This window comes from Calcarisporiella thermophila, assembly GCF_041956535.1.
Source record: "Calcarisporiella thermophila strain CBS 279.70 unplaced genomic scaffold VTP21scaffold_36, whole genome shotgun sequence".
NCBI classification, from domain to species: Eukaryota; Fungi; Calcarisporiellomycota; class Calcarisporiellomycetes; order Calcarisporiellales; family Calcarisporiellaceae; genus Calcarisporiella; species Calcarisporiella thermophila.
In genome coordinates, this window is record NW_027192226.1 from 38088 (window position 1) to 55831 (window position 17744).

At 39.1% G+C, this 17744-nt stretch overlaps 6 protein-coding genes across 6 annotated transcripts; 3 read left to right on the forward strand and 3 right to left on the reverse strand.

The window, feature by feature from the left end:
• Positions 1-78: 78 nt before the first annotated feature.
• Positions 79-684, forward strand: VTP21DRAFT_8049 (uncharacterized protein; the record flags this gene model as incomplete). Its single annotated transcript, XM_069398857.1, has 4 exons — positions 79-134; positions 196-311; positions 371-485; positions 543-684. The coding sequence occupies 4 exons, from the start codon at positions 79-81 to the stop codon at positions 682-684; spliced, it is 429 nt and encodes a 142-aa protein (XP_069245912.1).
• A 210-nt stretch (positions 685-894) lies between these two features.
• VTP21DRAFT_8050 (uncharacterized protein) lies at positions 895-3298 on the reverse strand (the record flags this gene model as incomplete). Its single annotated transcript, XM_069398859.1, has 5 exons — positions 895-2103; positions 2166-2369; positions 2440-2571; positions 2633-2776; positions 2837-3298. 5 exons carry the CDS (start codon positions 3296-3298, stop codon positions 895-897), a joined length of 2151 nt encoding a protein of 716 aa, XP_069245913.1.
• A 320-nt stretch (positions 3299-3618) lies between these two features.
• Positions 3619-4617, reverse strand: VTP21DRAFT_8051 (uncharacterized protein; the record flags this gene model as incomplete). The annotated part of the gene is made up of 1 exon (XM_069398860.1): positions 3619-4617. One exon carries the CDS (start codon positions 4615-4617, stop codon positions 3619-3621), a length of 999 nt encoding a protein of 332 aa, XP_069245914.1.
• A 164-nt stretch (positions 4618-4781) lies between these two features.
• VTP21DRAFT_8052 (uncharacterized protein) lies at positions 4782-8871 on the forward strand (the record flags this gene model as incomplete). Its single annotated transcript, XM_069398861.1, has 16 exons — positions 4782-4919; positions 5092-5192; positions 5257-5329; positions 5392-5453; positions 5533-5917; positions 5982-6213; positions 6271-6372; positions 6453-6640; positions 6701-6930; positions 7004-7445; positions 7507-7581; positions 7647-7844; positions 7899-8084; positions 8149-8465; positions 8547-8634; positions 8707-8871. The coding sequence occupies 16 exons, from the start codon at positions 4782-4784 to the stop codon at positions 8869-8871; spliced, it is 2982 nt and encodes a 993-aa protein (XP_069245915.1).
• Positions 8872-9121: 250 nt separating this feature from the next.
• VTP21DRAFT_8053 (uncharacterized protein) lies at positions 9122-11422 on the reverse strand (the record flags this gene model as incomplete). The annotated part of the gene is made up of 6 exons (XM_069398862.1): positions 9122-9425; positions 9487-9826; positions 9905-10153; positions 10219-10336; positions 10407-10528; positions 10615-11422. The coding sequence occupies 6 exons, from the start codon at positions 11420-11422 to the stop codon at positions 9122-9124; spliced, it is 1941 nt and encodes a 646-aa protein (XP_069245916.1).
• Positions 11423-12352: 930 nt separating this feature from the next.
• Positions 12353-17658, forward strand: VTP21DRAFT_8054 (uncharacterized protein; the record flags this gene model as incomplete). The annotated part of the gene is made up of 14 exons (XM_069398863.1): positions 12353-12485; positions 12593-12705; positions 12770-12862; positions 12919-13085; positions 13150-13389; positions 13452-13596; positions 13683-14342; positions 14401-14610; positions 14678-14845; positions 14917-15342; positions 15401-15610; positions 15672-16026; positions 16104-16674; positions 16749-17658. The coding sequence occupies 14 exons, from the start codon at positions 12353-12355 to the stop codon at positions 17656-17658; spliced, it is 4401 nt and encodes a 1466-aa protein (XP_069245917.1).
• Between the last annotated feature and the right edge of the window lie 86 nt (positions 17659-17744).

The following is a 17744-nucleotide window of genomic DNA, read 5'->3' on the forward strand; positions in this document are numbered from 1 at the left end:
GAGCAATAGTAGACAGGTATAATATCATGTCCGTAAATAAATTCTCTATCAGCGTTTTAATCATGCTTTAGTGCCAATATGAGCCATGTATTGCTTAATACGATTTTCCAAAGAAACCAGTCCATTAATAATACGTAAGTAGAAAATTAGAAAATTGGATATAGACACAAAAGTTCTTATAATGTGTTAAAATAGTGATATTGTCACGGCCATTGAACAGCGCGACAAGCTTGTAAGTGATTTTCTGAAGATGCATGAAAAGGTTAAGCATATACAACAGGAGCTGGCGGAAATTGAATCAAGGATTAAAGGTATATAATGTGAATAGCTTTAGAGAATCTTCTATTTGAAATACTCTTTACATATTTAGATCAACACCAGCGTAACCGCAGCCTTATGGCTGATATAACCACAATCTCTTCTGAACTTTCAGTTACACATAGACAAGAGCAAGCGGATCCAAAATTTGCCCGTGCACTTAAAAGGTTTTTATCAAGATGAATTATTAACAGCTTGTTTACTAATCAGAAAGATCTAATTAGGGCTGAAGAAGAGCTTGAAAGAGAGAAATCACGACAAGAGATTCTTCGTAATGTGCTCCAAGGGTTGCTCCTCGAGAGTGGTGTTCAATGGGTTGATGATGAGCATTGGCTAAAAGTGATGCTTATGCTTGGCGAAACATGAATTTTTTTCACTCTTGTAGAATTCAATAAAGAAATATATATTCATATATATTCAAATATAAAGAAGCTCTAAAAACACCTGAGAATAAAATAATGAAATGCAAAAGCACATGTATAATTTTTAAAAACTACAACATATCTATAGATCTATTTCTGTAATCCCCGCTTATATGACTTTATCATTGTGGTCCATCGCTAATTATTCCCATTTTTAAGCCTCCTGTCTTTCCGATTCCAAGTCTTTCTTCTTTTCTGCTTCTAAGTCTTTCTTCCTTTTTTCTGCTGCTTCTTTTCTTTTGGCCTCCTCCGCCTCTTTATCAATCAGCACACCAGTGCCTTCGTGTGCAGCCTGCTCCGCCAATTGGACGATATGCGAGAGGAACACGAGACCGTCGTTGTCAATATCCAAACGTTTTATAATTCGTTGAACCTCCTCATGATCGCGAGGTGCGTTGCGAATGACCCGAAGCGCTTCCTCGAGGTCACGAGTTGTAATCTGTCCAGTGGGTAACAACTCGATCATATGCATGCGTTCTCCAATCTCTGTATCATATCGCTCAAGCTCACGGTCCAATTTCTGTAACATTTTATCAAGCCGCTTGCCAAGTCGCATTGCAGAGGCAGGAGGTTCAATTTCTCCAGTTTGAATTTTAGCACGTATTTCTTCGATATCCTCCTTGAAATCTTCATGCTGTTCTTTAAGATGACTCAGAATTTCTCGCTCTTCTAACACTGCAGACTTGGAAGAAAGGATTGCCAAGGCTTCACGAAGTTGTACTAGCAAATCGCTTGGTAATTTCTCTTCTACTTCCTCAGCACCCTCTTTCTTCGTAATATCCTTCTCTTCTATTTTGTGGGACTCTACTGCTTGCTTCTTAGCCAATTTTTCTGCCTCTGCATCGGTCAGCAATTCTTTTTCGACTTCTATTTTCTTCTCTAGGGCCTCCTTTCTTTCTTCTTTTGGTGTCTCAGCTGCTTCTTCCTTCTTTTCTTTCTCCTCCATCTCTTCTTTTTCACGCCTAGCTTCCTCTGCAGCGCGCTTTTCCTTCTCTTCTTGGGCTGCTTCATCAGCAATTAGCTCTTCCTGCTGTTCAAGTACTTCAAGTTTCTGCTTGAAGTCAGCAACTCCTTCTCTCTCCATTGCATGCAGCTCTGCCTCGTTAACCAAATTATCCGGAAGAGATGATAGTGCGGCTTGAAGCGCTTCTTCAGCAGTGACGCCAACCTCCGTTAAAGCGAATGCTCGAGATAGAAGAATGAGTGTAGATGGAACTTTATAATTCAAACTAAGGTCAAGCCATTGTGCGAGTTCAGAGCGCATACGCACGGGAGAAACTCCAATAGTGCGAATTCCACGCTGTTGGCATGCAGATATGAGTTCTGAAGTTGTGAGAGAATCGACACCCTCAGCCATAATTAACTATATATAAATAAAGTGTGTTAGCACAGAAAAATAAGAAATATCCATGTTTTCCCTAATACTTTGTCATCAGCTTTAATTTGCTGCAATTTATTCCGAATCTGATAACGCAAAAAGTTGTCTGTCCCAAAAGCGCGAATGCCCATATAGCGACACATCGATACAAGCTGTGGCCTTGAAAGATTGTCCAGTGTAAGCTCGTCCTCGAATGTCTTGGCAATCCGAACAATTTCGTCTGTTGAAGCCATTTCACCTGTGGATCTCACCTTTAAAGGACGTTTAGTTAATATTTCTAATAAAGAAAATCATTAAATACATAATTCTTTTAAAGTTTACCTTGCGGAAGAGATCTGCCCATTCTTTTGCTGCAATTTCATGTTTTCCGGGTACTCCACTCTCGACAATTGTTTCTTGGAGGAATTTAGCCATTTCTAAGCGTACTTTAAGCATCTTTCTCCTTCTTTCCTCCTAAAATAATTGTATTAATATTTAGTGATTCGAGCACATGAAATGAAATCACGATACAAACCTCCTGGAATTTGCTCTCGAATGTACTAGGCAACATTTGAGGAAATAGTTTAAGCGCAACTGGAAGCAAAAATTCCATAAATGGAACAATTATGAAGACAAGGAAAGGTACGAGGCGGAAGAGATCGCTCACAGTGCGTCGAAGCTGATAATAAAGATTAGTCTGAATGAATCTATCCAGCTATCAGATATTATTGAGACTTACCTGACGCTGTTCGCGCCTTGTCAATTTGACTCCCTTTAAAAGTTTATATACTAATTTTGTTGAAATCTTGATCTCTAGCCCTAAGAGTTTAGTTCCATGCCAATAATGGATCAACTCATCTTTAATTCTTTGCATAATCGGTTTCTTTGGTTTGGCGGCCTGAATTGTCTCCAATTTCTTTACAGGTTCATTAATAGACTTGGCAGTGGTAGAAGCGTCTTTTTCAGCTGCACGAAGTATACGAAGCTCATTAGGAATAGTGGTCAGCCGACTACGCGCAGAACTGTGTAATAAATGGTAGCGAGACACGACTCTCGCAGAGGGATTGTAGAGAGTTTGGATACCAGCTATGTTAACTCGGGATTGTGCTCGCAGGTATAATGGTGACGACGGAGGACCAATTAGTAGAGACCGATAAAATGGTCTCATATTGACTCTTGATGTATAAGGTAAAATGTTCATGATAAAGTTGAAATTTTTAAAGAACAAGAGCTGACAATCAACAATACGTGCACGTTTATTCACCCTAAACATGATTTCATTGTCTATTTTTCCGACTGTGCCACAATCACTCAATTTACTGTCCAATCTCGGCTCCTTGGCATAGATTCGATCGCGGATTTGCCCACTTTCCACACTCAAGAATTAAGCTAGGTCACTTAAATATACTCCAATGGTATGTCGAAGTTGCTATGATTATCAAAATTTTTATTATCGATGACGTCCGTTTAACTTTAAGGATTTACTTTTACAATTTTTCTTAAGTCGATAAATATTGCACATTATGCTCGCTTCTTTATAACACGCCCATGTACTCTGCTATACATTTCCTTAAAAGAAGGCTCTGACAATAGTCTCCGTTCAAGTAAGGTCTGCTTAATTTTTCTGCGCAATTCTTCTTCCAGGTTTCCTCCATCACGGAAAGGTGTGAAGGCATCTCTAAGTGCAGCCTGTGTTTCACCTAGAACCAATTGGGACAACACCTCTACATGCTGTAGTTCTGGTCGTAAGGCATCCTCCTCCGCAGGGAATAAAACTGGTCCAACTTGCGATAGGCCAATGAAGATAGTAATGAAAAGTTGGTGCAGTACAGCCACATTTTGGAAAGTAACACGACCAGGCATTATAAGTGCTAGAAATATATTTGATGGCCAGAGAAGCATAGACAGCTCAAGGCAGGCCATCCCGGCAAAAGTCACAAATCTCCAGTATCGTGCGAACTGCCCCTTACCTAACACATTGAGAACAAGCAATATCAGGCCTGTCCCAGCGTAAAAACTCACTGCAGATGAAATTCCACGTTGGAGGTAATCGCGAGTAGTAACGGCCCCTTGCCACGAGGCAACTTCGGGTCCAAAACGATCATATGCAAAGCGACGTACGGGATCACTAAGTATTTCAAACCCAAGCCGTACTGCGATAAACTGCTGCTCAGCTTCTGGGCTAGGATTTTTATCAGGATGGAGTTGCAAAGAGAGTTTCCTGAATTCGCGTTTCAGTTTTTGTGATGAAAAATCGTATGGATCAACGTTAAACATATCATAAAAGGTGGGTGGTGCCTGAAGGTACACTTCAACAACTGTATAGGCAAGATACACCATGACAACTAGTGAATAGATCCGATTGAAGTGGCGGCGGTATTTTGGTTGACCGGGTTGAGGTCGTTGAGAACCGACAGGGTAGATAAGTTGATAATAGAGAGATTGCAGGAAGCTAGCTGCAAGCTGTGGAATGAACATCCAGCCCACAATGGACAGGTAGGGCTTGTAAGCGTCCTGCATAATCAAAATGGTAAAGTGATCCAAGAATAATTCCCTTCAACGCGAAGCGCAAAGGATTTCTGTAAAAATTAAGTCACATCGAAAAAAAACATGCAATATTGTTTCTCGGATTTTTGTGCATACTCGACGCGTCTCTCCCTTTTTCTCAAACCACTCTTTGTCGAATGGACCCATCGGCAGCTCGACTTCAACTCATCGCGGTACTGGTTGATGCCTCATCACAGCAGCCCGATCGATTAAAACAAGCTGAGCTACAGCTTAAGCAATGGGAAACTGCTCCTGAATTTTACGCTAGTTTGCAAGTAAGTATTTTTACCTTCAATGGCAAGGATGGGCTGTTCGTTACAATACATAGTTGGTGAATCAAATCAACTGATTAATGAGTTGTGTATTGATTGAAAAGATTGAAGAAAAATAGGATATTTATATACAGCATTTCTCTTTTAATTGATGACATCTTTTTTACTACAATAGGATATAGTATATGACAAAAGTTTAGATTTGAGCATTCGTTGGATAAGCGCAATTTATCTGAAGAATGGCATTGACCGCTACTGGCGCAGAACTGCGAAAAAGTATATCAACTAGAAAATTGGGTTTTTAGTTCAGCTAACTAATTTATTATGTTATTAAATTAAGTGCAATACAACATGAGGAAAAAGCAAAAATTCGTGGGCGCCTTTTAACGGCACTCGATGAAGAACACAAGCAGGTATGTTCGGTTCACTCAATCCTTACCTTATTTAAAATTGCTTACAATTATCTTAATATAAGCTTGCAATTCAAAATGCTGTTGTGGTATCGAAGATAGCACGTTTAGATTTTCCAAATGACTGGTACGTTTTGTTATATGGGATTGGTCCAGTATTTAATTACCTCTTATTATTCGACTTACCTTATTTCTCATCGAAAAAGGCCAGATATACTCCATAGACTCTTGCAAATAATTCAACAAACATCCACTGCAGTTTCAGCATCAAATCCTACATATAACCCAACACTTGTGCAACAGCGAGCTCTTCTCACTTTACATCTTGTAGTTAAAGCCCTTTGCTCTAAAACACTCGCCACAGGGCGAACTATTTACAAGCAAGTTGCCCCTGAACTTTTCCGGCATATTGCAGAGCTATACGCGCGCCACATTCAGAGCATATTTCAGGCTCTTGAATCGGGAGGAGTGAATAATGATAATATCGTTAATGTCGGATTTAACTTGGAGACTACAGCGTTGTCACTTAAATGTATGCGAAGATTATTATCGCATGGATTTGATGATTTCAGCAAGACTCAAGATACAAGGGTACTCGTTTTGCTTATATTGACTATGCATTTCAAAATTCTTACCTCCACTTAAAATACTCTAGGAATTTTTTGTCCTCTCCCTTTCGCACCTTCGAAAGTTTCGAGATTTACTCAAATCTATGTCGCCAGATTCTGATTTATACTCATCATTTTCTACTCATATTATTCTAATCGGGAAAGTTTACTTGAACCTTCAACAATTTCAATTAGTACCATTTATACGTACTCCTGGCATGGTTGAGGTTATGCAGTGGTACTGGCGGTGTTTAGTAGAAGACGGTGAGAAGCTAACTGGTAGGTGGTTGTAACAGGAGCAAAATGGCATTGATCTCTAAGTTTGACTTTTATTAGATAGAAACCCTCATCCCGAACTCTCTGAAAAATTCCTTGTGCAAGCACTCATACTCTGGAAAAATATAATTAAAAACTATAATTATACCCCTTCAAGACAAGGTATTATATATTTTAATATAGGTCCTAGGCTTTTCAAATGCGTTATAACATTGTTCTTAACTTTACTGTCCACAATACAGAAGCAATTGAAGAGGCACGGAAATTTATAAATGATAATATACTTACTCCCTCTTTCGTTCACTCGTGCGCCGAAGTTCTTATTTCTCGGTTTCTTGTGCTACGCCCAGAGGACTTGGCTTCTTGGGAAAGTGATCCGGAAGGTTGGATGAATGATGAGGAGGCTGATCACTGGGAATATCAGCTCAGGGTAAAGTTATTCAAATTTATAATTAACCACTAATAGTAATATGTTTTCTCCCTATTTTAGCCTTGTTCGGAAAAGGTTTTCATGGATCTATTAACATCTAAGCGAGAACAACTCGCTCCTACAATGCTTAGCTTACTCGAAAATGTTGCAAAAGGAGAGGGAAATTTGTTGCTGAAAGATGCAGTATATTGCGCCATAGGATTAGGCGCCAACGACCTATTTGATGTTTTGGATTTTGATGGATTTTTAGTCAACCACCTCGCGATTGAAGTTAATAACCTGGAACAAAAGTAGGGTTGCAAAAATTTCACCAGAAGTCTACTAAAGATGCTGATTTTTAGATTTGTTTTCCCATGATCCTAGTTATAGAATTTTACGGAGACGAATTGCTTGGATGATTGGCAAATGGATTTCCGTCAAAATCTCAAAAGTAATTCGTCCACAAGTGTATACTATGCTCTTACGCTTAATATCCCCAGAAACCGAACCGGATCTTGTCGTGCGTCTTACAGCTGTTACAGCTCTTCGTAGCTCTATTGATGAGTGGGATTTTGAAGCCGATAGTTTTTCCCCGTTTCTTCGACAGACAGTAGCAGATATAGCTCGATTACTTCAGGATGTTGATGAGTTTGATAGTCGAATGCGAATATTAAATTGTTTGTCAATGGTGATCGAACGCATGGAAGGTCGAGTTATACCATTTGCACAAGAAATAGTTGGGCTACTTCCGCCACTTTGGAATGCTGCTGGAGAAGAGCACCTTTTCAAATCGGCAATTTTGGTTACACTTACGAAACTCATCGGGGTATTTAGCTTGAATGGATTATTAAAAGCCAACATAGTTAAAATTGCTAATATTTCAATAGTCGCTGAAGGAGCAATCGAGTAATTTGCATGAGATTGTTGTTCCGTTGATACAACATAGCACTGATCCAAATCAAGTAAGCCTGATTTACTCTCTCTCTAATTTGAAAATTTATTTATTTCATCGTCCCGGTGGTTTTAGCCCGCCCATGTCTATCTTATTGAAGATGGTCTTGAATTATGGACGGCTACAGTGCATAATGCCCCCCGAACTACTCCTGAATTATTTGGCCTGATTCCAGTGGCAGTAGCTCTCTTGGAATATGGAAGCGAGAATCTTCGTAAGGTGTTGCGAATTCTAGAGAGTTATGCTCTTTTAAACGGCGAATTGCTTGTACAGGTAATCCTGGATGGATTTCTTATTTTATAATAGAAGTATTGACATTTCTTTTAGTCCTTTTCACTACCCATTTTTGACGGTTTTGCTCGGTTACTTGGAGATTTGAAACCACAAGCTTGTAACGTTATAATCCGAGTACTTGATACGATCTTGCAAAAATCTCCCGTAAATACCTACAGCGATGTGATGATCAATTCAGGTTTATTGTGGAAGCTCTTAGGATCTATTCTCGAAAATAAGGTCATATTATGAAATATTACTATACTATATTACCATATTAACTTGTGCATTTTCGTGTTAACAGGAGTCACCTCTGGTGCTTGTGTCATATTTCTCTGTGTTCTCGAGAATAATTGTTGATAACACAGAGTTCTTTTACCGTTTCATTGATATGGCATCAAGACAATGCAATCCTCCTCGCCCTGAACTCCTCGGCATGTTTTTGGACATATGGCTCGATAAATTTGATAATATCGGCCATCCTAAGCAGCGCAAGTTAAACGCAATGGCTTTTAGCTCCCTTATTGCAAGTACCGATGAGCAAATGCTCGCGAGACTCGATCAGATAATCGGTGTGTGGTGCAGTGTGTTAAGTGAGGTGCGAGAGTCAGAAAGTGGAGAGTATGTATTAAAATTTCCAAAATGAAATAGTGAAAGTCTAGGATAACCATTTTCCATCATTATATTATCACAATTTTACAGTGCTCTTATATATTGGAGGCAGGATGGAGATTTAGAAGAGAGCGGAGAAGAACGCGAAGATTCTCCCGAGCAATTACGGAAACGTGAGGTAACATTAATATACTTTTATATAAGTTTTATTATATTAATTTTACTCATTAATTTTACACGCCTCCGATAGCTCTTACGACGAGATCCTATCCACACAACCAACCTTATTAGCTTAATACAAATCAAACTGCATGAATGTGAACATCTCAATGGTGGTGCTGAGAACTTCCGAGCAAAATGGCTAGTAAGAGTCGACTCTTTGCTACTGGACCAATTGCATTCATTGTTATCTTAGGATAAAATGGAGGCTTTTAGATTACAGATAGAATTTTATTCCATTTCAGATGCTTGTCCTTTTCCCTCTATAATAATAAATTATTAAGGGTATACTGGATGAGACTTGAAAAAAGTGTTAGATAGTGTTTATTTTTTCTAGGAAAGACAAAAACAATTATAGCAAGACCCTGGAATAGAAGAGATAAAATTTGGGAAAAAAAGGCAATGAGCTCTTATAAGAAATAATAATATAATATATATGTAATATATCAAGAAATCACACAATCGTCCGTCTTCTTTCGGCCCTTTTTCCTTCCATTTTCGTTCTTAGCAGTTGATATACTTTGCCTAGAAGATGAACTCGTGGATACTGCAGTAGCAGTAGCAACGGAAGTAGTGACTGTTGACTGTGAAGGTGTTAGTGGTATTACAGATTGCTGTGCTTCATTTTGCTGGTGGGGTTGAATACGTGTCGCCTGATGTTCACGGGTCAGTTGTCGCTCTTGCTCGCGGCGCTGCTGCTCACGGAGATGATGCTCTTCCTCTTCTTGCAATTGTAATGCGAGAGCAAAACTAGAAACAAATATTAAATTATTTTGTGATAATACAAAATTTTGAAAATAAAAAAGCTTACTCTGCATCGCCTGATGGATCGCCTTCAAAGTGGAACTCTGTACCTTCGTCTAGCCCTACATAGTCAGCAGCCGCATCTGCTCTGCTAAATTTCCCGTCAAAGAACTCTGATGTCGACTGATCCAAATCAAGTAAAGATTCCCATACTACTTTGCGCTCACCCACGAAACTTGCATCTGTTACCAATGTATAAAGTGTGGAAGAGTTCTTAATGAGAGTGCTGAAATGATTATTACGGAATAATACGCAAGGTGTAGAGGAGGGAATTGTATGTAAAAGGTTAAGTCCAAAATGAGTAAGTTGAGTAGCCGTAGAATTAAGAAATTGGGATGCAACCAAAGCTAGGTTTGAAAATAGGATATGTTTAAGGACGAAATCGGAAAAATATGCAAAGTAAACCAATAGCAATGCGAATTTACCATCACATATAAGCGAGTCATCTTCAGTTGACAAACACCCCTTTTTTCTTTCTCTGACTTCGTCTCCTCTTACAATCACTTCTACCGCTCGGTTATAGCTTCCACAGCGTTTCACTAATACCTCATGAAAAACTTCTTCTTCAGGATCCACTACCCATCCATGCACCAAATCGACCCCAAAAACATCAAAGAGCGCGAGCTCTTCTGTGGGCTCAAATCCACGAATATTGCGGAAATACACGTTGACGTCTATTAACAATTAACCTATAAGCCAGTTGCACGAAAAATGCACATAATATCTAAAATGACAGTACCAAGTCCAGTTTGCAAACGAGGAATAACTGAGAGGGCAGCATTGAGATTGTGGCGAAAATCACCCACAGAAGGCAGAGCTTGTGCAGATGTTTGCTCGCTCTTGATGTGCTCCTGTGTCTATTTAAAATCAACTACTCGATTTAATCCATACGTTAATTTAGAAGGGAAATAAAATCTAAATGCATGCCTGAGTATGTGACATCGTGTTAAGTAGATAGTCTCCTAGGATTCCTACAAGTTCCTCGAACGAAACGTGTGATTTGCCGGGTGGCCTAATTTCGATGTCCCCTCTCAATAACAGCACATTACCTACGCCCGTTCGCAAATGAGAGATTAGACTCAAACTTATCACGAGCAAACAAATATATTTCCTCGAGTAATGGTATATGGCTTACATAATGCTATTAAAGGACATGGGCCATTCTCATTTTGAGTGATGACCCGTAAGTTTTTCTCTGTACCCGTACGTGTATCTATCCAGTCGATAGGTTTTAGAGCATACTCTGTTGCGATTGGAAGTTCACTCATTGATGCCTGTGCGAGATGGAGTGCATCAAAAGAAGCGGGAAGTGTCGAAATTGCCTCGCTTGGAGTAGCCGTTTGTGGATCATTCAAAATAGTCGAATCTTGTGGAGCTAGCTGCTCATGTATAGATTCTGCTATTCTAGTAGGAACAACTTTGTCTTTCGCTTGTGTCTGATCTAGTATATTGAGATATTCCGGCTCTTTAGGGATCGGATTTTCTGAGAAGCCTGACGAATTGTCAGAAATAAAAGAGGCCGAAACTTCGTAGGTTTGCTGCTCCTGAGAAATCTGTTTGTTCAATTGAGGCACATTCTTTGCGCTTGACTCTAAATCTGTGACTTTTCGGTGTTCTGCTTTCTTAGAGGGCTCATCAAAAAAGGAGTGATGTTCTGATCCCGATACCAACACATATTCGCTTCGCTCCGTTTTGAGAGTTTTTTTTACGCTAGGTGATTTTTCTTGCAATCTGCTTCGATTTATTTCTAAGGTATTCTCTAAGCTAGTCTGGGTCACGTTCTCAGATCGAGTGTCCATTTGCCTAATTGTCACACGGCGTTTCTCTTCTATCGGCTCATCTCTCACCATATTCTCATCTTTTTTGTGAAGAACGGAATCCTTAATGCTTGCTTCTGCTTCGTCATGCTTTATGAGTTCCTCTTTGGAAGATAATGTTACCATTATAATCTATTAATTCAATTAACGAAGCGTAGAAAAATCTGGATTCACTTATATATCAGGCTGGTGGCTTATAGCCAAGAAACCGAAGTTTAGTATTGTAGGAAAAATAGAAAATTAATTCAGCATGCTATGTTAATTTTCGTTTTTCCATCGATTTTTCGTGATTTTTAAGCACTTAAAAATACTACAATTATTAAAAAATATCAACTACTACTAATATTATTTGTTTTATATCCAATACACATTTGCCTGTATAAATTTCGAAGATATCCACTATTTGATTCAATTTGTTTGCATTCATGCGACTGAAGCTTGGCCTCAAATTTAACTAGTGCAGCTTGACCGAATTAAACATTAGAATAAGTAAAGAATAGATCATCCCTAGCTAAACGGTGTAGGATAAGATATTTGATGAAAAACAGTTTTTAAATATTAAGTTTAATATAAAAATAAAATAAAAAAGTAAATATTAAATTAAATGTTAATCATATATAATACAAAGATGACTTGGAGTCATAAGTTTCTATAATTTCTGAAATTACTTCTGAAAAATGATAAGAAAAGCATCATGATTCCATTACACGCATAGCGTTGATTTTAAATATTGAAGAAACTGCGGCTACAGATCCTGAAATACACGTTTAATTAGGATCTTTATCATCTGTCAATTTTACAATATCTTCGAAGATATTCCAGATTCTCATCGCTCTGATTTTCAGTGATTTATCAATTATACAAGCCACCACTTAAATTAAACGCGTTCGAAACATTGAAAAAATATTGAAATACGCGTATTATTTCCCGATTTTGGTCATTTATGATCCGTTGCTTCGAATCCTCTTAAAAGACATTTTCCCTTGATTTTTATTGATCATATTACAAGACCATTCTTGAGATCTTCTCGATATATAGCATTTACCGTCTTACATAATGCCTCCAAGAAAAAAAAAGAATGTCGCAGTAGATGTCACTCCTTCAAGAGGTAGACATGGAGGCAATGATGTACAATCGTTAGCTGCATCAAGCGTAGTTGGTGAATCTGATGAGACGGATTGGCTCTATGGTAATTATAGTTTGTGATTTTGGAATTTAAATGGATTTATTAACGCCCAAAATTATTTCATATCTTATCAACAATGTTTAAATATTATTATATAATTTCGTATATAGAGCATGTTTTAAATGAAGATGCCTCACTGGAGGAGGCAGCATCTTCTTGGCTTGAGAAGTATGAGAGTGAACCAATGAATGCACTGCTTGATCTAGTCAATTTTCTAATTCATGTGAGCCGCAAATTTCATTTTCAAATTTTGGGATAATTTTTTAATTTATTTTTATTGACTATAGGCTAGTGGTTGTACAAGCTCTATAACAGAGGATGCTTTGGAACAAGAGGCAGTGGAAGAAGCATTTGAAGAATTGCAAAAAGAATTCAAAAAAGTAAACTTCAGTTTTTGGATCCCAACAGTGAATATTCTAATCCTCTCTGGCACTAGGAGTATGCGAGTGAATATCCACTCGTCTCCAAATCAAAAGAGTTCAAAGCCTTTCGACAAAATGCGCTAGAGTTTTGGGCGCGTCTTTTCAGCCAAGGAAAAGAAACTATTCTATCTGACGAAAAATTTTTGACAACTATTAAGAAATGGATCGTTGGAATGTCGACGTTAGTATACCATTTCTTTTGATCTGATAATAATCTGGAGCTTTCAGTAATTTTGTTCAATTAGTTCACACGCACGACCGTTCCGCCACACTGCAGTAGCTATCTCCTATCACTGGATGACATGTCTATGTGACCTAATTCAACCGTTACATCAAGAACTTGCAAATCTTATGAGGCAGCAACAAGCAAAAGGCTCGAGTAGTGGACGAAAGAAAAAAGCAGGGACTAAGAATGAAAACAAAATTGAGGAGCTGAATGCACATAAAAAGACGCTTGACACTCATCTAGACGACCTGAGCTCAGAGTAAGTAGCATGGTATTTTATTGAAAATGATTAGGTAATTAAGTTTGTTTGTTTTTTATTAGTATTTTCAAGCAGCGTTATCGTGATGTAGAACCGATCATTCGCATTGAGTCACTTAAAGAGCTAGTTATCTGGATTAATAAGTACGAGGACTTCTTTTTGAAGGATGATTACCTACGGTATTTTTATCATTTGATTAATGACCAGGCAAGTAGCTCTTAATTTAGAATAATTTCGCCTTAATCTAATGACATATAATCATATTTTTTACGCTGTGTTGAACATTATTCTAGGCAACAGCTGTCAGAATTGAGGCAATTCGTGGTCTTGCAAAACTCTTTACCAAAGAACGCCTTATCCCAAAGTTACGTAACGTCACCTTGCGCATTCGTGATAGACTTGTGGAAGCGGCCATGATGGATACCGATTTATCTGTGCGTATATCAGCGATCGGAGTTCTAACACACGCCGCAAAAGCAGGCTTTTTGGAAAATGCACATAGAAAACAACTCTGCCGTTTGCTCTTCGCCGACCATCCTAGGCTACGGAAATCAATCGCGCCTTTAGTATGTCGTACGCTAGCGGAAGATTATGTAGAGCCTAAATTGACAGCATTGGAAGATTCTGAAGAAGGTTCAGAGACACCAACGCAGGAATCTGTGGAAGTAGGGAATGATGAGGTGAAGAAGAAAAAATGGGTTGTGTATAAGTGTCTTGCCGAGTTTTTGGTTGAAACTTCGGCTAAGATTAATGAAGAAGCTAAGTCCAGCGTGCTCACCGATCACCATGTGGACACAAATGAAGAAGTTACGGAGGTGAGATCAGAAATATTTGAGAGCAATCTCAATATTCCAAACGAAGACGACGCTTGGATTGATGGATTCGAGCAAACCACTCGAAGTCCAATTTCTGAAATTTTGGAAGCTTTGTGGCATGAGGTTGATGAACTCAAAGTATGGCCGAGTATTACATATAGATTATTCCATATGATTGATTTATTACTATTACTAGGACTGGGGTACTATTGAACAATTCCTTTGCTATGACCATACAATCACACAGGCGGATATCGCATGGCCACGAGGTCGGCTTAAAGAAATGAATGAATCATATCGACTTACAGAGACAGAGGAGACAGTTTTAGTAGAGGTCTTTGTTGGGTGTTTAAGGTTAACCATCACTCCACCAGATACTTCTACTGCTATTGCAAAGAAAAAAAAGGTGAACTATACCCTTCTTTATCCCTCTCGATTTCATTTTCTAAATTTCATTTTCGTTTTGGATCTAGGTGCAGCTTCAGAATGAGGAGGAAAAAACCAACATTTCTCGACACATGATTGATACATTACCCCAACTCTTAACCAAATATGCACCAGAGCCATCGCGACTTTATCATATTCTCACGATCCCCAGCCTGATGAATCTGGATATATACTTGGATATGCGGAAAATATTGGTGAATGATTATTTCTTTAATACGCTTTATCATGTATTGTCCTAACATGTTAATTCGCCTATTCATTTTAGGCTTTTGAAGAGTTGGTGGATCAAATCGGAGATCTCTTTCTTAAACATACCTGTCTCGATCTTATCGCAAATGCTGCAACCACTATTGCTCATATTGGCCGACATGAGAGTCTAGCAATGTCCTATCGTGAACGCCTTGAATCTTTAAGACAGGAAGTTGTGAAGAGTTTTGTCCAAGAATGTAAAGGGCTCGACATACCTACCGCCTATCTCTCCGTCGATAAACTACGCACTCTCGCTGCTGCAATCACGCGAATACAACGATTGGGCGAATACATGAACTTAAACGAAGAATTGGATAAAAAGATCAAGAAAAAATCGGAAAGTGATTTGGAAGAGGGATTTGAATTTATGGAAATATCGGCATTTCAATTAGTATCACAGTTAGTGGATAGAGGAGGACTTGGCTATCAGGAGGAGGAAAAGGTAATACTTTTTACTTTTATATTCACTTTCCTTTTTAATTAGACTATTTTGTGGGTAGATGATTATCGCTGGGATTAGTACGCTTTTTCAGCACCTTTCATGGAACTTAAAGACAACCCACTCTTCAAATATTGAGGAGGATCTCTCAACTGAGGCTTACGAATTGCTAAGAACTGAGCGTAGTAACTTACTTGAAATGTTCGATGAATATGCATTCCAATCGGAGAATAGAAATGACAGGCCGACTACAGAAGGTGTTAGGAGAACGGTTTGTATACAAATAGAATACATTATCCATCTTCTATTCGTTGCTAATTAATTCGTTATAGGCCTTCACCATGTTGGGCGATTTGTACTGGCTCTTTACTAGTGACTTATTTTATAATGCACGGGGGCGCAATATGCGCCGGCTTTATTTGCGATGTCCCTTAACTACACAAAAAAAGATCGAGGAGGCAATTACTAAGGAAATCGAAGACTGGAGAGAAATCCTTTCCGCTGTTAACCAAGCTAACCAAGAAGCAAACAGTCAAGGCGATAACTTGGAAGACGAGAGAGATGAATACGAGATGGAAAATGAGGATAGAATAGAATTACAAACACCACGAAAAAGCGGGAAAAGAAAAGGTACCAACAAATATATGGATATAGTTGGAGAGACGAAGCCTATATTTACCAGAAAAGGTGATATCTGTTTTTATTAAAAGTGATTTTATTTAATAATTACCTTCTTCATAACTTACATATTAATCGTATAATAGGCCAGCAGCCGGTTGCCAAATATTCATTTGTATCTATTAATCCTATTAAGAGATATAACTTCTGCAAAATGATGGCTGCATTTGCGCGGCTAGCTATTATGGGAGTGATCAATGTTCGACATGCCAAAACTCTTCTCTCGTATTATGGCCGACTGGATGACGCTTTTGACGAAATTGTTCGTGGAACAGTCGACGTGTTACGCGGTCAGATGATGCAAGTCGAGGAGGATAGTCGGCTACAGCCGTTCATGCAGACTTGGTCTGCGGCAATGAGCTCTTCACTCATGTTGTATATCAACGATAGTGGAGAGAATGATTCAATATCACCCGTGCAATCGCTAGCAAAAACGCTGTGGCACGCATTCAAAGCACGCGAAGGGGATCCTCGACCCCGCGCGATCATGACTGGATTAAGAGCATTACTTCGGTTGCACCAAGATGGAATTCGGCATGTGACAAACTTCATTAGCGAAGAGAACATATCCGAGAAAGAAAAGCGGCGTGCCCTCAAATACTTTATCATATTAACCTATCTTCTGAATGGAATCAGCGGTCGAGATGCATCCAATATGTAATTTATATCTTTGAAATTTATATTGAAATTTACTAATTATTCTCTTCTCACTCCTCATTGTTCTTTAACAGCTCGGAATATATGGAAAAAACTTTTGGTGATCATTCTATAGTCCCGGATGAGGACACATCTGAGTGGTCCCCCTACTACACTTATGTGAGGCGGTTGATGAAGATTGCTGCCTCTAAGGGCCTCCAGCTCAGCGTAGGTCGCACTCCCCGGAGTGTCGGACGAAAACGTTCTCTTGCTACTGTTGGTGGTGGAGATGAATACGAAGGGGATCCAATCATGGATGATGAAGACTTTGCAACTTCAACACCTAGCAGAAATCGCAGGAGTTTAGGCAAAAAGAAATCTACACCTCGCCGCAAGCAGTTGGAATTGAAAGTGACGAGCGAGATTGAAAGTGAAGGCGAGGGGGAAATATCAAAAAGAAAACGGGGCCGGTTAGCGAGTGTGGGCGAAGAAGATGAGGATCAAGAAGCTGAAGATGAGGGTCAACTTCAAGATCGTAGAAAACAGCGTAAAACTGAAATCGGAGTCGAAGAAGCTGAAATAATGACTCCCAAGCGTGGAATTAGCCATCTCAACAAGGAACATGAAGAGGATATAGACGGAGAAAAGAGTTTTAAAAAGAGAAAGAGACCGACGCCTACACCTACTCGACGATCGCAGCGTGTGAGGAGCTCTCAGGTGAGTTACGTGGAGAGATCGGAGGACGAAGAGGAAGAAGGTGAACAAGAAGAGGAGGTGGAATCAAAGCTAGTGAAAAGGCGGAAAAGTGGGCTTGAGGTGAAAGCGACTGGAAAGGGCAATGAATCCCAAAATGAAGTGACAGGAGAGGAGAGTGAGGAAGCTGAAAATTATAACCAATTAGAGAAGGAGCAAGAAAAGCTTGGGGAAGAAGATGAAGGGGGTAAAGTGCAGGAAAAAGAAGAGCGAAGGCCACAGAGAAGAACACGACGTCGCGGTGCAATATAAACCCTTATATTTGCTTGTATGCGATATTCGAAGTTTCCGCCTATTTCCATATGTTTTCTCTTGGTTAGGAATTAGTATCAAGAATT